The sequence below is a fragment of the Carettochelys insculpta genome, chromosome 21 (genome assembly GCF_033958435.1).
Source record: "Carettochelys insculpta isolate YL-2023 chromosome 21, ASM3395843v1, whole genome shotgun sequence".
Taxonomy (NCBI): Eukaryota; Metazoa; Chordata; order Testudines; family Carettochelyidae; genus Carettochelys; species Carettochelys insculpta.
In genome coordinates, this window is record NC_134157.1 from 11,583,918 (window position 1) to 11,607,158 (window position 23,241).

The window sequence follows — 23,241 nt, forward strand, 5'->3', positions numbered from 1 at the left end:
TTTTCCATTATAAAGGACAGCGACTGAGAAGCTAGCGGCTTCTGAGGAAAAATCAAAATGGTGGACACACAACACTGGCATCCCTACCCCAACCAAGGCTGTAGAATCACTGAGCATAAACCTAAATGTCTAGAAGTCGGGAGATTGTGAGGGATGCTGTTAAAGCAGATGGAGAGTCATCCTTTCTCTCCCTTCTGTGCCTAATAAGTGAGCTGAATGCTGGCAACTACCTTATGGTTTGAAACTACAACAGGAGGGAGAAGCTAGCTGGGTCCTGACACTCCAAAAAATACACTGGAGAGAGTATAGCACTCCAGAGGTTACAGACCAAAGTATAACACTATTGAAACCAGCAGGGAAGTGCACTTGTAGGCTGGGAGCCTGTGCTAACAGTAGTTTTGTAATTAAAAATACCTAAAGGCCAGTCTGTAGTCTGGGCCAGATCCTGTGTGTCTGACTCGGCCAGTGCCTGGCTGTCTCCTATGGTTAGTAACGTCTGTGTTCCAATGCATGGTGTTTCTGTATGAGACTGTTTGGATGCCGGTAAGCAGGTGGGCCTATGCCTGCCCAGTTCTAAGGCCCCTATTGGACAGGACTACTGGACCCTTGACCCAGCTGGGTTGTTGGGACAGCTAATCAGAAAACAGGAGTGGGTGTGCATGTTACTGGTTTAAAACAAGGGAACCAGAGGGGGACACAGAGCAGAGAGCCTCAGACAGCTCCCACTACTCCTCGAAGCTGTGGATGCCTCCCACAGCAGCTCTGCCTGGGTGTGTGACACAAGGAAGGAGCAGAAATAGGCCCCCCCAGTCGTGGAGCACCCTCTCCTGCAGTGTCCTCCTTCTGGTGTTGTAGATGGCCGCTTTAGCCAGGGCTGGGAGGCACTGGACAAGCAGATTCTGTGACTTTGTGGGGCCGGAGAAGGGGTGTTCATAAATAAACAAGTGAGGGGAAAAATGCAGCCAGAGCCTCGGGAGGAGATTGTGGAACTGTTGGAATAGGGGCTGCAACCTGGCACACTCGAGGTAGCCATGCGTCAGATTCTCCCTCGCACCACAGAAGGGGCAGGCAGCGGGGATGGGGCAAACTGTGCCAGGTAGTCACTGCTCCATGAAGGAGTTGCCAGCCAGTGTCCATGGCTGGCCTTGGGACCAGGGTGGAATAGAGACTGGCTCACCAGGGTTCCTCACCCTCTCGAGGTGGCAGACAGTCCCGCTACTTGGTGTCAGGGCAGGACTCGAGGTTGAAGAGGTAGAGCGTGTGGAGCACAAGTGTGTACAGGTGGTCCCTGGGCACAGTCCAGAAGCAGACTGGCTGCAAAGTCATGCAGCTGGCTTGGATTGAAGGACAATACATTTCCAGAACTGTGTTAAAGAATTACATTGCAACCACAACCATTGCATTGTGGTACAGCTGAGCAAGAGAGCAGGAAGAGAGTAGAAGATGGGAAGTATATAAACCCTGGGAGGATTAAGGCCTTATTCCATGGGGAATAGGGCAAGTTATGACAGTGTAATGGGAGTACCTGGAGCAAATTAAGGCTCTGCCCAAGACCTAACACTCCCCCATACCAGGCTTTAGTCAGACAGGTAGAGGGAAGGAAAACTGACTAGTTGGGAGGAATGCTGTTATTGACTAGATGATTAGTGTACCAAGGGAAAGGAAACCCTGCCCAATCAGCGCCATAGGACTCCCCCAGTGTAGAGAATGGTGAGAAACCCTACATCCATGGATATCCACATCCTTTTTTCCAGATACAGATGCAGAAGTGGATATAAATTTTGTATTTGCTGAGACTTTACAGCAGGGATTACCAACCTATGGGTCATGATTAGATTTGTTCAGGGTCACCAGCAGCTTGGAGCTGCATGTGGCTCTTAAAGAAGCCATTTGCAGCTCCTTAAAGCTGCCACATCCAGCAGCTGTCTCTATCAATAGAGAAGCAATTAACGCGTTACAGAGACAACTTCTCCACCTTTGATATTCGTAGCCATCCCAGGCAAGCCACTTAATAGACTCTCCCAGTAAGTAATTTTCACCCCCCTCCATCCTTCCCTCCCTTTTGCCCCCTCTTCTGTTCAATGTAGCTGATTTGTCAGTCTTCATTTTTTTTGTTTGTATCTCCCCCACAGCCTCTGCGTGTGACCCCTGCCTCCAGTCTGAGTATGGGGCTTAAGAAGGGGGGAGCGGAGGGAGCGGTTTGAGGATGTGTCTTTCCCCCACCACAACTCGGATGAACTATAATAACAAAATAATTAACTATAATAAACTTTGTGTTATTATTTTATTGTTAATGTATTTTCCCTTTTTGTATGAAATAACTACTATGAGTATAGAAACGTGAGGAGCGCAATTTTATGTTCTTGCCTCAGGCACAAAATTATCTAGTTATGGCACTGCTCTGCTCTCACCATTTTTTTTAATTGCCTTGGGTCACCAAAACAAACCTGCAGTCATGTAGCACTTTAAAGACTAACAAAATGATTTACTAGGTGATGAGCTTTTGTGGGACAGACCCACTTCTTCAGATCCATAGAACTTCCAGTCCAGACCCAGTTCTATAGTTTCTGTAGATCTGAAGCAGTGGGTCTGTCCCGTGAAAGCTCATCACCTAATAAATCATTTGTTAGGCTCTAAAATGCTGCATGACTGCTGGTTTGCTTTGTTAGAATACAGGCTAACAAGGCTTACCTCTCTGTTACTGTTTGGGTCACCAAGTCTTCCTGAATTGTCAAAATGGGTCCCTGCGTGGCAGACGTTGGGAACTGCTGCTCTACAGAGAGAAGCCCTGCCTGGGGGAAAGAGGGTAAGATGCCTTAGACCAGAGTAGGGGCAAACCTAGGTTCCTTCCCTGCCCACCTTCACTCCCTCTCCAGGAGCCCAAGAATAGGGGTGAGGGTGGTGCACAGTACCTACAACAGCAGCAACGGCCATTTGCCCCATGTTGTGTTATGGTGGGGAAGCACAAGCTGCAGGCGTCCCCCAGCTGGTATTGTGAGGCATTATGGAGCACTGCAGTCACCCAGAACTGGGTCAGTCTGTAATGTGTCCAAGGGTCTAAGAACTGAGACTGCAGAAATCTACACGAGCCTGGGAGTGACTGTTGGAAGATCAGTGAATTCCATTAATAATGAATGTGACTGCGGCCTGAGCACAGTGATGATAACAGTCTGTGTGTGTACATAAGCCTTGAAATGACATTTGACTGAAATTTAAATGCATTTTTCCAGTTGCTATGGAAATAGGGTTAAACTTAACCCTTTATGCATCAGAGGTCCCTGAGAGACACTTGGATTGGACTCTCTTGACTTTTCATTCTCGCAGGTGCTGAGTTCAGGGGGCTCATTAAAAGTGACCATCCAGCAGAGCAGTGAGAGCAGAGCAATCAGCACCACAGCCCTGAAGCCAGGACACTGGACCTGTGACTTGGGCACAGCTAATAGCACTCCTGAATCTGTCCTTAAATTCTTCTGTTACATCTGCAAGACCAACTGCTGCAACCAGCAGGTATAAATGCTAGAGTGTGGCTGGGAATGGGCACCAAGGGAAGAAGTTGCTTTGCTAGGGGCTTCCAGTAAAAATGTTGCCCATTAAATGTTTTCAAGGCACCAGGGTGACAAGAAGCCAAGAAAAGCATATAAATAAATAAATGACTCCTCCAAAGAGCTCACAAGCTACATCCTAAAGCTCCAGCGCTGGCTGGTCCACAGGTAGCCACACTCGTAAGGTTTCCAAATACTATAGATCAGAAGAGGGAATGGATTGCATTGAATTGGCCAGTTGTGTTGGGGTTTGTGTTTTTGTTTGTTCTTGTTTTTTAATTTTATCTCCTGTAAATGGATTTTCTCCTCTTTGTTAGAATTTCCAGTCCCACATGGCTGGAATTCAGCATCAGCAGCGCCTTGGGGAGATTCAACACATGAGTAATGTTTGCTTTGTCTCACTGCTGCCCATGGTGAAGGAGCAGACGCTGATGGCTAAGAAAGATGGGTATGTATCAGCCTGCTGGAGGTGGAGGGTAAAGAGGGCTGACCCAGCAAGGTTAGTACTTAGATACTGGAGTATTTAGAACTTTAGAAATTACCTCCTGCCCTTCAGATATCCCCTCAGAAACCAACATTGCACAGCACAAGTCTGTAAAAACAGATTAAAATTCTGGGCACAAGTAAAATTGTTGGGTCTTCCTCATTCATTCTCAGAAGGTACATAGAGAGAGAAGAAAACCCCCGAAGTGGTAAAAACTTAGCATTGGCTTTCTAGATTTACTCCAGGGATGGGCAATAATTTTTGCAGCAGGTCTACTCCATGAATTTTGGTACTGGTCCCAGATTGTATGTGCTGCAGTGTATGTGTGACAGTGCCTGGGTGTGGCACAGACTGGGTATGTGTGTGCGTGTGCGTGCGCTGGCTGCTGCTGGATAAGTTTCCCTATCTTCTGTCTCTTCAAGGGGAATCTCCCCTGCTCTGCACTCCTGTCAGTCACTTACCACCCATTCTTGAGACTAGAGCAGCTGTGCTATTTATCTCCTTCTCTCCGCTCCCTGCTCTGCAGAAATGGGATACAGGGGCAGGGGAACACCCTGAATTCCCTCTCCCCTCCACTTCCTCCTCCGCACAGCTAGCGGGAGAAACCTGGAATTAGCTCTGCCCATGAAATAAGGTGGAGGAGGGGCAGCTGAACACATGCTGCTGTCTGTAAGATACGCATGAGCTGGAGAGACATGCTTGGCGGGTTGGATCCGGCCCCTAGGACTGATTTTGCCCATCCCTGGTTTAGTCAGGGTTTTGTGAAAAGAAATCTGATCAGACCTGGGCAGGGTAGGTGTCTGTGCATGGCTGGCCTTTAATAGAGTGCATGTCACTGCATATGTCAGGTCTTAGATATAGTTTCATAGAAATGCTTAAGATACTTCAGCTGGGACCTTCTTGCTAACAGTCCCTAGCTCTGAACTCAGAGAGGTAGGGTCTTGAATTTAAAGCTGGCCTCTGCATTGGTTCCACCCACCCAGAGTACATCAGTGGTCTTCTGGGTATAGTTTTAGGCCCATCTGTTCTCTCAGGTCTTCGCTGAAGCAGATAGCCCCCTTCGGGAAAACATAGCTGCTTCCTATCGTGTAGCTATATTGCCTTTGTCACACTCTGTAGGTTTTTAATGCAGTTTGTCAGCCTGCAGATAGTTATGCTGGGTGCGTTTTTATAGACTGAGTTAAACTAAAGCAGCTAAACATGGGGGAGGAAGAAACCGAAACAGTCTGTGGGAGAAACTGCACAGAACTGCAAAAATAGTGTTCCCCAGGGAGCCTCTGACTGAGCCATTCTCGCCGCAGAGAGACCCAGCAACGATGGTGCAACACCTGCCAGATACACTTTACAGGGGATCTGATCAAACATCGAAGGACTCAGGAACATAAGGTAACAAATCACTGCCCTGGTTTACAAAGGAGGTTGAGTGAGAGGACACTCTCCTGTCCTTACTGGCAGGGGAGCGGGCTGGAAGGAATATGCTGGAGTATTGCACTGTGGCGAAGAGGATGTTTCTAGAGTAGGGGTTCTCCAACTTCACAGCACGGTGACCTTGCCCGCAGCCCCACTTTTGACGAAGTTGCTACATGATACCTGGGGTGGGGGTCAAAGCCTGATCCCTGCCCCTCTGGGTGGGATGAAAGGGGGCTGCAGGCGAAGCCACATTTCCCCAGGTGGGGTTGGACCTCAGGCTTTGGCTCTGGGTCACAGTTTGTCCAATGCTGGCCCTGCTGACCTCAGTAGAATAGAGTCCTCACCCACAGTTTGAGAACTGATACTGTAGATGGATCTCTTTATGCACCTAGTTCTCTTGGACTTCTGGACACTGGTACTGATGGAAGGCCTGGGTGTCGCGCTGAGCGAATTGGTGCTGACTAGTACCACATGTTTTGTTTTCCAGTTCTTATTACTGCTACTACTACAGGCCCTGCTTATTATTAAACTCTGTCCAGAGGTATGGTGGTAGTACAGCTCTTTTCTTGATCATTTTCAACAGCATGGGGAATTTTAGGTAGGCCGTTTTCAATGACCCAAGCTGGAATTGGCTCAGGACACTACTGTTAACCACCTCATTTCATATGACAAGTCCCAAGAGATCTTTCAGGTCTGTGAGCAACCAGAACCTTTCCATGTTGCTGTCCGTGCATTTGGGCACGTAGATGCATGCACACCAGGCTCCCCCACTACCACCCCGCTCCTTCTGTAAGGCAGAGCTCTTGACACAGACATGTAAATAAAGCTTAATTGAAACAAAACAGCGCCTTTGTTAACCGACCGGATCTTCTCATCCCCCCGCTCAGCTGGCCAAACGCTCCCTCCGTCCCTTTTGCACTGTCTGCAGCCGCCACTTTAAGACCCCTCGCAAGTTTGTGGAGCACATGAAGTCACCTGAGCATAAGCAGAAGGCCAAAGAGGTAATGTGAACTGGATGTGGGGGAGGAGGCACTTCTGCCTTACAAAAGTGGCTGTGCTTGGTATGTGTGAGAGGAGTATGCATGTATCCTGCTTGTCGCAAACCAGCGACGTGATGCATCACTTCCCCTGTTAAATGGTTCCTCTCCTCCATGGCTGTATTCCTATACGACTTGAAGGTGCAGACTGGTAACTGAGCTCTGTATGTGTGACTTGGGCTCATGATGGCCTTCTTGCTTTCTAGCAAGGCCCATCCGCTCATTCCAAGGAGCGGCAGCCCCAGACTCCCTTGAAAGTCCTATCCAGTCCTCCTCCACAGGAGGAACATTAAATTGCTAGCTTTTGGCACTCACATAGTCTGGTTTCATCTTTCCTGTCTGGGTCTGGCAGGTGAGGCTGGGTGAGAAGGAGCTAGGTGGGCCGGAGGACTCAGAGGAGCTAATCACAGTTGATGCTGTTGGCTGTTTTGAAGACGACGAAGAGGAGGAGGAGGAGGAGGAGGAGGAGGAGGAGGAAGGAACTGTTGAAGAAGAAGGTTCTGAGGTGGTGCAAGCAGAGAATGAAGATCTTGCTGCCAAGCAGGTACATGGTGATCACAGAATGAAAGGTTGCAATGGTGGGCAGGTATATTTCAGTGGTTAGAGCATTGGCCTTGTAAACCCAGCATTGTGAGTTCAGTCCTTGATGAGGCCTTTCAGAGTCTGGGACAGGTATAGGTCCTGCTGTGAGGGCAGGGGACTGGGCTCAGTGACCTCTCAAGGTCCCTTCCAGCTCCATGAGGTACACTGTATTATGTGAGACTCTGGGTTGGATCCTAAAGGCTCAGTCAGTCAGGGCCCGCTGAGCTCTGGGCATTCTGAAGGCTTATGTCCTCTGTTCCCTGAGCACAGGCAAGATGGGGACTATCTAAGATACTTTGGGGTTGGATTTGCAGCAGCATCAATGTCACTTGTCTCACTTAAGAGGTTTCCAAAGTGTAAAGGAGACTCTGATGCCATTCAGTTGAGGGGAGGGAGAGGGAGTTCAAGGCTCTGTGGCTGGCTGAGCACCTGTTGACTGGGTCAAGTTGTACCTCAGCTGGAAAGACATTAGCTGTGATGTGTGACATTGTGGCATGGAGTGGCAGAACGGTGGTCTACTTGGCTGATACAGGGGAGCCCTTATGGGTGCAAGAAGATATCTCGGGTTACCCTGACCATGGGGATGGGGGGCAAAACAGCTGTGACTTCACTGTCAACCATTCTCTTCAGCTGAGCCATTAGCAGCTTTGCTCCTGTTTGTAACTAGACCCCAGAGAGGGATACATCTTGGCAAATGCTTTCTAGGTGAAATAGCTCTCTGCCTCAAGAACAATTAACAGTAGGAAGGATGCAGTTGAGGTATCTAAGGCCTTAACTGTGGGTAGTAGTTTTTAACCCCACTGATGAAATGTTTTCCCGATGCTTGGTCTTTGTGCCTGAATTTAATCTGTTATGCTCTGCTCTGCTCTGAGTGTAACCTGGGCAGGATGGAGTGACACAATTAAGGAGCATCTGTTTCAGTAAGAAGGGGATAGTGAGAAAACAAAAGCCTCTTCCTGTCATATTGGACCTTAGCTCTGCCACCAGGCTCATTGGAAAGAGCTGAAGGCCCATGAGGAGAGGAACTGAGCCATGGGTGAAGCCCTGCCAGGCTGGGGGCACCATGCACTGACGGGATCTCTCGTTTCTTCTTCAGGCTGGGCTGAAGGAAAAGTCAGTGGAGGACTGTGAAGGAAATGAGACTTACTGTCCAGATACCCCCTATGGTAAGCCAGACCAGTCACAACGTGTGCTCAAAAGTGCCTTCTAGGGCCAGGGACTGCCACTCTAAGGGGGAGGGGGCAGCGCAAGTGTGTGGTGCCAGCAGTAAGCAGAACTGCTTCAGGCAGCCATGGCAGATCGGTGAAGGACAGCACGTGGAGAAGTGACAAAGTTTGGCCTGCTGAGTTGTAAGCCTAAGGCAGGTGCTATTCGTTAAAGCTGCAAATGGGTTTGGCAAGCGTCTCTTGCATTTCAAGAGGCCAGGCTGAGAACCCTTGATCTCATCCAGGAGGACCAAACAGCTCTGCAGCAGGGAAGGAACCAGTGCAAAAGGGAGAAGTGCTGAAGAAGCCATGTAGAAAGCAGAGTTACTGAAGCAAGGCTGCCCAAAGAGGATTGGGTGTGCCCCATTCAGAACATTCCCTAGAGGAATAAAAGCCTCAGTAGAGATGCTTCTCTCCTGCATTGATGGTCCGGGTTAGGCACACAGTGACTCTGCAAATGAGATCGAACTGCATGCCTCTCCTTTGTCTTCTCTGCAGCCACCACTCTTGACTAGCCTCCAATCAGGATGGACAAACTGCTGAGCATGCATGCAGCACTGCCTCTCCTGCTCTCGCTAGCCGCCACCCTGCTTTCTATAAGCAACTCAGATTTTGGCTTCTATAACCTTTCCCAGACCACCATGTATTTTGGGGAGGGCAGGGGCTGCATGCACCAATAGAAGCTGCTCTGTTTACACCGGTTTTCCCCCTTGCTGTAACCTTCCACTATCCTGTGGCAGATGGAACAATGAGTAACGCAGTGAATGTTCTCTCCATGTTCCTTTTGCATGCCTGCTGTTTTCTGCTTGACTCGAGCCCATTACTGCTGGTCATGTGGTCTCTGTAGTTGTTCCATTATTTTTTTTGTGCTGTGTAGTTTCTTTTCTCTGACAACCTGCTCACTCTGACTATCACCCTGTGGCTGCACTGTGGTAAAATGAGATATTTAGCAAGTGATCTTGCAAATCCACAGTTAACAGAAGCAAAACTCCTTTTTTAATTTCCCCCGTTAACATTCTTATTGTTTCGGAGTGCTGTTCAATGTGATCTGTGATTTCCATTCCCCTCCCATTTTGCAGGCCTGGATTTTCTGGTCCCCGTCGCAGGTTACCTCTGCAGGCTGTGTCATAAATTCTACCATAGTGACTCCGCTGCCCGGGTCTCTCACTGCAAGTCCCTGCTGCATTTTGAGAACTTTCAGGTTAGACCCCTTTGGCGATTGCATGGCCTGGCATTTGTCACCCTGTTTGTCTTCTCCATTCCCTCTGCAGTTCATCTCTTTGAGCTGTCTGGCCACAGCACTGTCCCATTGTCCTCCGTGTCCATCACAATGTCCGTTATCCCACTGCTTTCATCCAGTATGCTCTCTGCTTGTCTTCAGTTCTGTAGATCAGACACAGTTCTGCTTCTGCTTCCTAACTACTGCTAACGTCAGCCCATTCTCAGCTGGAAATACTCCATCTCCCCAGCAAATGTCGGATCTGTTCCTTGAACCTGTGAAATGGAATCCCTGGGACTTGCCAGGTCCCTCAGCGAGTACACGTGGGGTGAGGCTGGTGGGGGGATGTCCAAGAAGAGTCTGCTCATTTGAAAGACAGCAGGAAATGCTACACATCTGTCTAGCTGAATTTTTAGTGTCTGTATTGCTGGAAACAGGCCCTGCCACTCCAATCACATATAGGTGACATCTGTACAGGGGACAGGTAGTTGGAAACTCCTCTTTAAAAGGGTAGAAATGAAATTTCACGACAGTTTTCGAAGAAGAACTCCAGTCTGTAAGCTGTCAAGAGTTCAACTGGGCAGCAGAGAGCAACTTGGGAGCTTCTGACAGGTTGTCTAGAGGCTCCTCTTTGACACACAGCCAGTTCAGCTAGTTAGTGCTGTGTTTCTGCTATACCCAGTCCATGCAAAAAAGCTACAAGAATGGCCCTTCCATTCAGCTGTGAATTCATCCACTGCCTCTTGTAAATCTTGATGGTTGGACCTCAGTTTGCACAACCTTTACTGACCTCCATGAAATCCAAGCCCATCGTGCTGCCCTTGAGGCACCTTAGGGTTTTTCTTTCTCACTTCATTGACTGTTGCCCAGGACTTACGTATACAAGTGGAATTCCCTGACTCCTGGGGTGGTGGGGAGGGGAGCTAATTCCTGTTTGCATTTCCTCTGCTGGTTAGGGCCTGGGCATTCTTCAGCACAAATATCCCATTTCCCCTCCTACTGTGTATTCATAGCTTCTCCCTGGCATGTCCTTTGGAGCTTCTCTGCTAGCCTTTAGACGGGTTAACTCCTTTGCCAGGTCAGTCAAAAGTTAAGTCCCCTTTTTATACCTGTTACCTTTATTAAGAGCTGGGGGAAACAGTGTCCCACAGGGGGTAGCAGTTTTTAAAATCTTGGCAGCAGGTGAAGCTGCTCCTCTGGGTCACCCATTCCCTGTGCAAATCACTTCTGCAGTGAAGAATCAATCCCCTCCTCCACATCTTGCTTCAATAAATTATTTCCAGATCTGTTTAAAAAGAGTTAGCACAGCAGCACATCCACTCTTAGAACCAGGGCAGATGCTACTGTTTCCACCCATGGAGGAATCCAGAAGGTAGTACTGCCTAGAAATTAGGGGATTAGGAGTTGGATTTGCTCTCTTCTGTGAGTGAGTTGCTCTGTTGCTTTAGGGAGGTCACTTAGCTTCTCCACTCCTATCGGTGAAATAGTGAGAGTGATCCCAAGGGCTACCTGGAGGGTTAATTCACTGATATTTTATGAAGTGCTTGGAAATTGCTGATGCCAGATGTAGGTGGGTTTAAATTGCATGAATTGCCCTTCTCCAAATACATAAGGCTAGTCTCAGTTTGCAACTAGTCACTGCCCATTTGAGTCTTGTGATCTCAGCTGGAAGCAGTTACTCCCTGGGCTGTCTCTGCTGCTCCTTGTTAGAAGTCTCAAGGCTATCATGGTCTTTGCATTACCTGCCTTGTAGTTTCTTTAAAGTGGGATGAACAGCACTTCTGGCTGGAATTCCACACTGGAGCCTTCCTGGTGTAATCCACACACCTAGGTGTGGTTAAGTGTCTGATGTAGGGGTTGTCTAGAGTGCTTCTCAGTGAGAGATTGTCCTCTACAGCATAAGCTGAGAGCCAACTAACCTTTAGCTCATGCTGTAGAGGGGCCGGGACTAAGTTCCAGAGGTCCCAGGTTTGAGTCTGCCTGTGGGCAGTTACACTGGTACCAAATTGTTTGCATCTACAGTAGTCCAGCGCACTCTGCCACTCTGAAAACAGCTACTTTGCACTTCGTCAGCAAGGGTTGCCCCAAGTTAAAATGTGACTTTTTAGTTATGCCAGTATGTAGTGCTTTGTGGGCACACAGCAGATTTAAACCAGCTTATTCTGGGTTATCTTAAATCAATTTGGAACACACAGAAATGGCCCACAGAAGGGTTTACACCACTTTAATAAATTATACTCATGCAACTGGGTAACAAAAGCTCCATCAGGCTCTCAGTGGCAGATGGGTTTGATCCTTTCCCACTGCCCCAGATTTTTGTGTGACTCATCACCTACAGACAGGAGTTAATCTTCCTCTCCAGGTGGGTTATTGTGACAGAATCCAGTTCCCATTGTTCTTCAGCCACTGAGTCTTTGTTGTCCAGACAGGCTCATTCTAGAGCAGTGATTCCCAAACTTTTTGGCATCACGCCCCTGTTTTGATTTTTGAGAAACCCTCAGGCCCCCCCACCTCTTCCTTACCATCATCCAACCCCCTCTTTAACAAATAAGTAAATTCATAATTTGAAGTAAACACAAACTTGATATAAAAATGTTATGTAAAATTAAAAATAAGCACAAATAGTTTTTCTTGGCCCCTTGCAGGTGCCTAGTGCAGCCCAAGTTGGCCAGCTGCCTAAGCCCCATGCCAGCTGCCTGTGTGCCCAAGCCCTACGCTGCCAGAGCCATACACCTGAGCAAACCAAGCCCCGCACTTCTGGGGCCAGCTGCCCAAGCCTCATGCTGCCAGGGCAGCCACCTGCCTGCCTTTCTGAGCCACAAGCTGCCCACCCAAGGCCTTCTGTTCCCCTCCCCCAAAGCCAGGCACCACCAGCACCCTGCTCTTACCCCATTCACCTCTTGCAAGCCCCCACCCTATCTAACCCCATCCTTCTCCTCCTCTCCCACCTTCCCCAACCCACACTCACTCACCTTAGCAGGAGGCAACTAGCTCCAAATGGGTCACCAGCTGCCTGCTTTTTATAGCGGCTGCGCCAGGTCACCCACATAAAATGTCAGGGGCTGGAAGCAAAGACCAGCTCTTTCCTGGTGTGGGAAGAATGATGGGGGGGGCTGGGTCGCCTCATGCCCCCCTGGAATTTCTTCACACCCCCCAAGTTTGGAAACCATGCTCCAGAGGCTAACTCTCTAAGCATTTACATTTACATTTACAGATGGATCTCCCACACACCCATTCTCACACAGACAGCACAAGGTTTAGGAGATCCTAGATACAATATGGAGGAAGATACAAAGTGTCTCATGAATGTAAAATAACAAAGTAGCTTAAAATACCAAATCTGAAGAGTAATACAAAAGTCTGTGACCTATTAAAAGATAGAGGGTGATACAAAGACACATAGTAACACAAAGTTTCCATTAAAAGATACGTTACTAACCAGGGTTGCTACATAGCTTGTGGTCTGCTATGGCTTTCTAGATTCCTTTCTGCAGTACTCCTTCCCAAGTTGAATGTATGAAACTGATTGTTCCTTCCTAAGTGGAGTACTTTTCATTTGTCCTTACTGAATTTCATCCTGTTTAACTCAGACCATTTCTCCAGTTTGCCCAGATCATTTTGCACTATAATCCTATCCTCCAAATTAGTTGCAACCCTTCACATCTTTGTAGTATCTACAAACTTTACAAGTGTACTTGCCTATGTCACTGTCTAAATTGTTAAAGATATAGAACAGAACCAGTCCCAAAATTGTTCCTTGCAGAATCCCACTTGTTAAGCCCATCCGGCCTGACTGTGAACCCTTGTAACTACTCTCTGGGAATGGTTATCCAACCAGTTATGCACCCATTGTATAGTAGCCCCATCTAGCATGCATTTCCCTAGTTTATTGCTAAGGTCATGTGAGACTGTATGTCAAATGCTTTACTAAAGTCTAGGTATACCACATCTGTTGTTTTTCCCATATGCACAAGGCTTGCTCTCCTAGCAAAGAAAGCTATCAGGCTGGTTTGCTGTGATTTGTTGTGAACACATCCATGCTGGCTGCTACTTATCGCCTTCCAGATATTTGCAAATGGATTCCTTAATTGCTCCATTGTCTTTCTTGGCAAAGAGGTTAAGCTGGCTGATTTGCAGCTTCCTGGGTTGTCCTTATTTCTCTCTCTATAGATGGGCACTATATTTGCCCTTTTCTAGTCTTCTGGAATCTCTCCCCTCTTCCATGACTTTTCAAAGATGATAGCTAATGGCTTAGGTATGTCCTCAGTCAGCTCCTAGGATGCATTTGACCAGGCCCTGGTGACTTGAAGACATCTAACTTTTCTAAATAATTTTAAGTTGTTCTTTTCCAATTGCAATTTCTGAACCTACTTCACTTTCTCCAGCATTCACTGTGCTAGGTGTCCCATCGCCACCAACCTTCTTGATGAAAACCAAAATAAAGCAGTCATTAAGCACCTCTACCATTTCTACATTTTCTGTTCTTTTTCCTTCTTCATTGAGTAAAGGGCCTACCCTGTCCTTGGTCTTCTGCTTGGTTCTAATACAACTGTAGAATGTTTCCTTATTATCCTTTATGCCCTAGTTAGTTTGAGCACATTTTGTGCCTTCACCTTTCTAATTTTGCCCCTACATGTTATTTTTATATTCAACCTTTATAATTTGATCTATTTTCCACTTACTGTAGGACTCTCATTTTGATTTTTAGATCATTCACGATCTCCTGGTTCAGCCAGGCTGCTCTCTTGCCATACTTCCTCTCTTCTATGCAATGGAATAATTTGCTCTTGCACCTTCTAAGTGCAAGCCTCTCATTCCAGGGCTTACATTTAGAACCACCAGTCACTTTCATAGTTCTGCAGAAGAGGAGACCCATGCTGCTTACTTAAAGCCATAGTCTTTCTAGAGGCATCCGCCATCACGTGTGTTAAGTAAAGGCTCCGTGACTGGGTAACGTGCTGGTAAAATCCCTTAGTGGCTTAGGATCTTGCTACTGTAGAGTGGCCCCATGTGGTTCTTGTGTACTAAGTTTCTGAAGTGGCAGTGACGTTTTAACCTCTTTGCTGGTATTTCCCCTGGAGGTATCAGTTTGGGAACCAGCCACCTAAGTAATCTTCCTGATCAATACTGATATAGAACCTAAATTCTCTAGCTAGCGAATGTCTGAGCACCCTTGCTAGTGGGGACACAACACTTAATACCTTCCTAGAAACTTCTCTTACACAGGATTTTATTGGAGATGTTTTTTCAACCCTGGAGCTTGTGCTTACGAAGCACAGAGTGAATGAGTCAACAGTCTGCATTGCTTGGGTAAGCGACATGGGCTATGTCTACATGAGCCCCAAACTTCAAAATGGCCATGCAAATGGCCATTTCGAAGTTTACTAATGAAGCGCTGAAATACATATCCAGTGCCTCATTAGCATGCGGGTGGCCGCAGCACTTCGAAACTGACGCAGCTCATCCCGACGGGGCTCCTTTTCGAAAGGACCCCGCCTACTTCGAAGTCCCCTTATTCCTATCTGCTAACGGGAATAAGGGGACTTCAAAGTAGGCGGGGTCCTTTCAAAAAGCCACATCAATTTCAAAGTGCCGCAGCCGCCCGCATGCTAATGAGGCGCTGAATATGTATTTCAGCGATTCATTAGTAAACTTCGAAATGGCCATTTGCATGGCCATTTTGAAGTTTGGGGCTAGTGTAGACATAGCCATGGAAATGGGAACATTTCACTCTAATGTGCACCAAATGTGTTTAATTATTTCCGAAGTATCACAAGCAACCAGTTATAATACATGACTATATCCCCTCCCCACTCCTAGAACTAGATCCAGTCAGTATTTGGGATGAGAGTTTTCTTGCTTTCACTTAAGTGGGTTACTGTTATCTATCCTCTGATGCAGATTAACAACGTTCAGAGGTTGATTCTAGCTCTGTATCCTCACCATCATTCTCCCTGCTCCTCTGCACTAGCAAATGCAAGAGTGCATAAAACCTCAACACTATCACTTTTGTCTAGTAGCTGGCTGCTACTGGCATAACAAGGGCTTCCCTGAGCAGGGCCCCTTCAACAGAGCTGTTGACTTGTGCTTTGGCTGGAGATTAGGACAGACCTTGCAGTTTGTCTCTTGCTCCTATCTATGCAGATTTCTCCTGGGCCAGTTGAAAGTGTACTGTCTCAACTTGGTTATCACTTGTGTGTTTTTCCTTTGCACAGAGATACAAGGCGGCGAGGCACCATGCCACAACAGCATCCAGGGAGGCCTCTGTTTGCTCCCATGGCTCTGGCTTCCAATCACCTGATGATCAGCAGCAGCCAGATGCTGTTAAGACAGAGGCTGAAACTGGGACAGTCAATACCCATCATGTCCTGGGAGAGGAAGATGCAGAATTACTGGAATTAAAAACACAAGCCTCCATGTTGCTAGAGAATAAGAGTGAGCTGAGCCCCTTGGGGACAAAGGCTGAAAGCCCAGCCAGTGGGACTGATATATGTGGAGCCCTGGTCATAGAGGAGGAAGGAAGTCAGGATGAGGGTAGCAAGTCCCCCACCGCTAGTGAAGACTGCCTGCTCCTAGATGAAGACAGTACCACGGGGCCATTGTTGGGACACAGTGTGTGTAAGGAAGACGAAAGTGGTAAAAACAGGCAAACGGATGGCACAGACAAACCTCAGTACTCAGTAAGTAAAGGGAATTCTGAACAGGAGGCAACAAGCATCATAGCCCAGGCGCAACAGGCAAATACCTGCTCTTCAGCCCCCGAAGAAGCAGCAAATCTAACCCCAGCAGGGCGTAGACGCTCTGCTAGACGCAAATGCAGATAGGACAGCTTTAGAAGGAGAGCCCATTGCATACAATGTTTGCTGGAAATGTTTATTTTCGGAGTCTTTTAATAGAGCAAAAAACCTTCCACTTTAGCGCTGTTTTTATTTTAAAAATAAATAGGCCTGGCTTTAGCGTGTCAAATACAAGCTGTTGTTGAGGTGTTTTTTTATACAGCTGGTTGTGATAGAAATCCACAGGATAGCTAAAGCTCAGTACTGCTAAAGCCAAGGCCCACGGCTTGAACTGGCCATGCCTGCTGCATGACTGCACTCACCTTCTACTTCCTGGTGTGCTAAGGTGGTTCCCCTTTCACGGGTCATAGATAATACTCACTGATGTGAACTGAAAGAAACAAAGGGAATTATACTAAAAGGAGTGAAGTCAGCCCCCCAAGAACAGAATGTGCCTTTCATAGCATGTTCTCTCCCGCAGTCAGGCCAATGCAGCGAACTGGATAGCTCAGGACCCAATTTCAGATTAGAAGATAAAAGCAGCTCTGACATTTGATCATTCAGGACTTGCAGCAAGCTTACCTCAAACACTGCCAGCAGGACATTTTGTTTAAGTTGGTTTATTACAGGTTTATGTATAAATACTATCTCTAAAACTACACAAAACCATGACAGTCACTTCAGTGCTACCATCAGATCTTGCCCACAGAATCCAGATAAGATCAAAGCAGTTTCATAAAACTAAGTGGTCATGCAGTCTGACCTGTTCATCTCCCAGATGTTTAGGATGGACTCATGATAGCCTCATACCATGAGGCTGTGACACAACAAGGGAAGTGGACCAAGAAGCTAAAACCTCACAGAAGCTCCTGAGTCTCTTCAACTGGTTAAGGAATAGCCAAGTAACCTCCTCCTGTAAGTAGAGTATGATGGTAGCTTCTATGCAACTGTGTTGACAGAGGAATACTGGGAATTGGAGGAAGTACTGCCATTTAGCCACTGTTTCATCACAGAACTTCTAAGCTTAACAAGTATAGACTATAGGCAGACTGCAGCAGCAGCTTATTACACTCCCTGCTTAACTTCTGGGGCCAGCATGGAACCACATATTTCCAGAGCAGTAAGGCTTAGTAGTCTAGTTTACTGGGGGCAGGAAAGTCTGTGAGGTAGAGGTTCTGGACATTCCTTGAGAGAGATTTAGCTACATAGGTCAAGAGCTGTTACTTTCCTTGGTTCCTGAATTATGGCCAAAAAGGCCTGTACACCCATGCCCACCCTGGTGTCATAGACACCCCATGCTCTCTTCTAATGGGGTCACTGTCAGCTGAGACCTCCCTATGTTTGGGAGCTGACAGTACTGACTCCCCATTTCTCCCCCTAAAACACCTACTTGCTGATGCACCATCAGTCACACATTGAAAACATGACAGACACAGAAGGGCAGAACATTGAACCACAGAGGTTGAGGGGGAATGTACAACAGGAAATGCCTTTCCTAGTGAAGTTTTATATTAAACCACTGGAGGTCCTACTGGAAGTATCAGAAAGGTAGATGTCACTCTGCATCCATGAAAACAGAGTTCTCCAGCACCTTAGAGACTAAGGGATTTATTTGGGCATCAGCTTTCATGGGCATTTGATGAAGTGGGTTTTTGCCTCCAAAAGCTTATGCTCAAATAAATTCATTAGTCTGTGAGGAGTCCTCTGACACCTTATTGTTCCATTGCAAGTAGCAATTTGACTGAGTCCGGCAGATGGAAAACTAGATGTGTGGGTGTGATCCCTGAATATCAGCTTGCATGTTCCGCCCTTCACTCTGCTGCTGCAGCTGGAACTCCAGGCGTGTCTGACGGTTGGATTCCAGCAACTCCTTCAGTCGGGCATGCAGGTGGTCATTCTTCTCCTCCAGATGATCCAAACAGGAGTTTATCTGGTCCAGCATGGAGTTTATTGCCGCATATTCTAAAGAGGAAAAAGTATCCTGCATTTAAATTCTTGTACTACAACCACATATTTCAAGATGGTATCAAGCAGCAAGGCCTCTTGCAAATATACCTCAGGACATACAGGGCAGGCCCTCTATCCCAATTGCATCTTCTCTGTATGCTACATTGCATGTACAAGAAACTAAGCGAGGGGGGAAAACTGGATAGTTCAAGGGATCGGTAATGTGATACAGGGTGTTTTACCTCTGTGCCATAGGCCAGGTATTAAGTGGCCATCTGACAGCTGCTATCAAGTAAGCCATTGCACTCTGGCCAGCTCCCACTAGACAGGGTTTCACACTGGAAAAGGACTGAAGAGATTAAAGGCTGAATTCATCTCTTCAACCACCATAGAGGTAGCCTTGCTTAATCATGATACAGGCATCTTGAGAGGGTACCATTGAGAAGCTTACCACAGAAAGGGTACAGCACAACAAATGTAACCGCCTGATTCTTAGGTGCTAGGTCCTAGAGTGCCAGCTCTGGAGTTCCAGAAGATGACAGCAGCTGATGGGGGAGGGGGAGAAGGAAGGAGAGAGGTAGAGGAAGAAAGGAACAGGGCAGTGGGGCCCCTTTGAAAGGCCTGAAGAGGAACATCTGAGAAGGTCCCAAGGGAAAAAGTAACCAGAGGGATCAATGTTGAACACTTCTGATTTCCATAAACAGAACTCAGCCCCTTAATGACTGAAGTTGTTGGCCCAAGTCTCAGTAGTATGGAGACCACATAGGTCTTGCTCTACCTTTAAACACTACACTAGAAAGCAAGGAGTAATTATAAGCCACCCTGCAGGATTTGTGCACCATGTTGTACAGCCAGCACAAACCAGATTCAACAGGCCACTGAAGCCTACTTGCCTTGCTGCTGCTTACAAGGACAAGGGGAGAAGCCCTCACTCTGAGCCCTGAGTAAATGAATGGGTTCTCTTACACCTACAAATACAATTATCTAATTCAAGCCTCAGGAGGCACCAGAGATTTCACAAACAAGGTCAGAGCCTGCATGGCAAGAGTATTTTAATATTCTAGAGCAGTCCAGCTGAACACAGAAAGGAGTAGCATCAGCCCATCCTTCAACTGCATTGTATGGAATAATAGAGCACAGCCTGAATGGGACTTCTCTGCAGCTTTCACTCAGATATTGCATCTGATTAAGTGGATCTTTGCCCACGAAAGCTTATGCTCCAAAGTATGTTAGTCTACAAGGTGCCACAGGAATTCTTGTTTTTGTGAATACCAACGAACACAGCTACCCCTCTGATACTTAGACATCAGATGCAAAGGGGGAAGAGAAATAGTTCAGGATATTGATAGCTGAAAACAAGTCCTGGTTGAATAGCATACGCCACAGCTGAAAGCAATTCATGCAGTACCCTAATTCTGAAATTATTCTAAATTTAGATTAAGTGATTTGTGAGACTGGAATGTCCAGGGCTAGATACTAGTGCAGTCCCTGCTTCCAGACCAGAGGGCTTTGGGGGGCAGGCTCAGAGATATGATAGAGTTAGAAAAATCTTACTTCAAGGTTTCCCACTCAAAGCCAGCTATAGATATTGGTACGGAAAGAATCATCAGTTTCTAATGAGCAGAGTGATTTTATCAGAAAATACCTCCACACCGTCAGAATCTAGTTCTGAGCTGTCCATTCTGCTGGGTCCACTCAAACACCCAAAGGAACTGTCATAGAAGACTATTTAGGTAAGCTGAGCTTTTTCTTCAGCAACCAGAGGAAAGTCTGAAACGTGATATTCCCTTCCTGGCTAGTAACTAGTTATTGTACTGGCAACTTCCCACAACATGATGAAAGGCCATTGTAGTCCTAGAAATCCTTTGGGATATTTTCAGGAAAAAACACTTAAATTTTGTTAGAAGACATTAAAGTGTGGGGTACTTGAGACTTGTGGAATCAAATCCGAAAGGGACCTTGAGAAGTCATCAGAGCCAGCCCTCTGACTGTGGCAGGACCAAGTAAACCTTAAGCTATCTCTGACAGGCGTTTGTCCAATGATGGTCATTCTACAACCTCCCTTGGAAAATACACTCCATAGCATAATGACATTTCCAGGTAAGAAGTGTTTCCTAATATCTAACCTAATGTGCCATTGCTGCAAATTAAGGCCATGACTTCTTGTCCTACCTTTAGTGGACTGGAGAACAGTTGATCGCCACACTCTTTATATCAACCTGTAACATATTTGAAGACTTTGGTCTCCCCTCACTTCCCTCTCCCTTCTTAAAGCTAAACGTCCCTAGCTTCTTTACTAAAGAGAAAAAAAGCCTCCACACACAACCATTTTCCTCATAGGTCAAGTTTTTAAGGCTTTTATCATTTTTGTTACTTGCCTCTGGAATTTTTCCCAATTTGTCCTCAAGGAGCAGGGCTGAGAATTGGATACACCATTCTCCAGTTGCTGCACAAACTGGGACAAATTATTTCCTGCTTTTAGAATTCCTATTAATATACCCCAGAATGATAGCTTTTTTTGCAGTTGCATCATATTGTTGATTAATACTCAATTTGTGATCCATTATCCCCTAGATTGTTTTCAGCAGCAATAACATCTCGTTTGTTCTCACTTTCGTAGTCGTGCATTTGATTTTTCTTTCCAAGTGAAATACTTTGCATTTCTTGTTGTTAAATTTATTCTTGTTGAATTCAGATCAAATGCTCTAATCTGTCAAACTCTTTTTGCATTCCAATCCTATCCTCAAAGGGCTAGCCACCCCGAGTTTGTTGTTCAGTTGTAGTTTTTAAACATATCCTCCACTCCGTTATCCAAATCGCTCATGAAAATATTTGACAGCCTAACTTCTAAACGACCCTACCAAGTACTCCCTTCCAGAAGAAAATTGGGTTGCTTTGGCAGGATTTCATAAATCCACTCTGGCTAGGCTTTGTAACACAGCATCTTTTATAAGTATCAAAATTAGGCTGATAGGGCTACAATACCCGAGGTCTTTGTTCCCCTTTTTAAAAGGGAAGTACTACGAATGCTCTTCTCCAATCTTGCGAATCATTGCGGGGTGCTGGGAGGCTCCGAGGCCCAAGCCAGTCGGGAGGTAGGAGGACCGCGGAGGGGAGAAGGAAGACGGGGCTCCGTGACTCACCCCAGCTGAGGAGGTGCTGAGAACGGGAAGTTGGGGGGGCCGATGGCAGGTGGGGGACGCTTGGCGGGCTCATCCCCGCTTTCTTCTTACCTGTCTCCCCGAAGCCGTCATCGTCCTCCTCCTCCTCGCCCCGCGCGACGCTTCCTGCAGGCACATGCGGCTCCCCGTTCGGTCCCGACATGCCACCGCCGCCCTGCGGACAGACTCCCTTAGAACCCGCTGCCAGAAAACCCCGCCCCTCGCCCGGAAGGAACAGCAGAATTTCCTCGACCTTGACCCGGAAGAAGGCGGGGTTTGCGTTGACATAGCCGTTAGCGTGCGTCAGTCAGCATCCCAAGGCGGGTCTATCGGTCTGTCATATCCTTCCCAGCCTCGCCTGTGCCAGGGGTAAAATCTATGGTTATAGGCAGCGAGGGGCTGAGCATACAGTGCAGGCGGGAAAGAAGCAGCTAAGTAAATAGCTTTTCGTTGCGGGGAGGGGTCTGCCTGCGGGGATCCCACCCAAGCCCTCCCTTTGTGCTCACTGGCTGTAATCGTCGCAGGGGCATTTGCTGGCTGGATTTTACTTAGTACAGCAAATATCCAGTGAACTCAGAAGAGCATCTGCAGCAATCCGGTGTGACCTTGGAAGGAGAAAGATTCACAGCCAAGAGCCACAAGCATCCAGCCAGATCTTATGTTGTTGTTACCCCATGAAAGCTAAGCACGACAGCTTCATTGTGGGCTGTCAAGATCTCCAGAAAAACCGCTGATTTAAAAACAAAATAAAAATAAACAAACAGCCCCCCCCCCCCCCACCCGAGGAGTCCACAGGACTTTAGAGACTAAGGGATTTATTAAGGCAAAAGTTTTCGTGGGTAAAACCTACTTCAGCAGTTAATCACAGAAATTATCCCAGCAAATAAATTCCTGTCAGTAAATTGGGCTAATCTGTCAGGCCCATTTGGGAAACAGAAAATGTGTTGAGTAAATTATTCGCGTTGCTTTGGTTGATTCCCATCTACAGTATTTTTCTCTTAAACCCTTTTATTCCATCATTAACTAATTGTATGTTTATTGCATGTGTATTTATTGTAGGCTGGCCTCAGGAGATATGTTTGCCTGTATAGAAACTTTATTTTGAAGATCTTCCAAGCATTCTGTAAATATGTTCCTATCAGTTGATGTCCTGTTAAGTAAATTGCCCAGAATCACACACTGAGGCAGTGACTAAACCCAGTATTCTTGACACCAGACTTCTGATTTTGCCGCTAGAGCACAGCTCCATCCAGATTTAATCAACAGTCAGTTAATGATTTAATTGTATCCAACTGGATAAAGTTTGTTTTGACTTCCATAGTCTGTGCAGACTGAAGGATGCCTACTACATAAGAAACATAAGAATGGCCATACTGGGTCAGATCAAAGGTCCATCCAGCCCAGCATCCCATCTGCCGACGGTGGCCAATGCCAGGTGCCCCAGAGAAGGAAAACAGAAGACAATGATCAAGTGATTTATCTCCTGCCATCCATCTCCTGCCCTTGTTCTGAAGGCTAGGGCACCATACTTTATCCCTGGCTAATAGCCATTTATGGACCTAACCTGCAAAAATTTATCAAGCTCTTTTTTAAACCCTAATAGAGTCCTGGCCTTCACAGCCTCCTCGGGCAAGGACTTCCACAGGTTGACTGTGCGCTGTGTGAAGAAAAATTTCCTTTTATTAGTTTTGAACCTACTACCCATCAATTTCATTTGGTGTCCCCTAGTTCTTGTATTATGGGAAAAGGTAAATAATTTTTCTATATTCACTTTCTCCACACTATTCATGATTTTATATACCTCTATCATATCGCCCCTCAATCGCCTCTTTTCCAAACTGAAAAGTCCCAGTCTCTCTAGCCTCTCCCCATATGGGA

At 46.8% G+C, this 23,241-nt stretch overlaps 2 protein-coding genes across 3 annotated transcripts in view; one reads left to right on the forward strand and one right to left on the reverse strand.

Moving 5' to 3' along the window:
* The window catches only part of CIZ1 (CDKN1A interacting zinc finger protein 1), a 30,400-nt gene extending 14,093 nt beyond the window's left edge, over nt 1–16,307 (forward strand). Inside the window, exons 9-16 of one of the 2 annotated variants that reach the window (XM_075015884.1) lie at nt 3,325–3,507; nt 3,860–3,990; nt 5,328–5,412; nt 6,324–6,437; nt 6,826–7,017; nt 8,152–8,221; nt 9,340–9,461; nt 15,695–16,307. In XM_075015884.1, coding sequence (XP_074871985.1) covers nt 3,325–3,507; nt 3,860–3,990; nt 5,328–5,412; nt 6,324–6,437; nt 6,826–7,017; nt 8,152–8,221; nt 9,340–9,461; nt 15,695–16,303 — 1,506 coding nt within the window. In that variant the 3' untranslated portion in view covers nt 16,304–16,307. The remainder of the gene's footprint in view (nt 1–3,324; nt 3,508–3,859; nt 3,991–5,327; nt 5,413–6,323; nt 6,438–6,825; nt 7,018–8,151; nt 8,222–9,339; nt 9,462–15,694) is intronic. The other variant, XM_075015885.1, reaches the window with a different exon arrangement.
* A 1,697-nt stretch (nt 16,308–18,004) lies between these two features.
* BBLN (bublin coiled coil protein) lies at nt 18,005–21,572 on the reverse strand. Its single transcript, XM_075015887.1, has 2 exons — nt 21,436–21,572; nt 18,005–18,217 (listed from the first exon to the last, which is right to left on the reverse strand). Exons 1-2 carry the CDS (start codon nt 21,524–21,526, stop codon nt 18,018–18,020), a joined length of 291 nt encoding a protein of 96 aa, XP_074871988.1. The 5' UTR covers nt 21,527–21,572; the 3' UTR covers nt 18,005–18,017.
* Between the last annotated feature and the right edge of the window lie 1,669 nt (nt 21,573–23,241).

Bases quoted from the DNA above. Each gene is read 5' to 3' on its own strand.
- BBLN (XM_075015887.1), bottom strand. From the start codon at position 21,526: ATGTCGGGACCGAACGGGGAGCCGCATGTGCCTGCAGGAAGCGTCGCG. The intron at 18,218-21,435 runs GTAAGAAGAAAG...TTTCCTCTTTAG, and splicing joins TGACGGCTTCGGGGAGACAG to AATATGCGGCAATAAACTCC.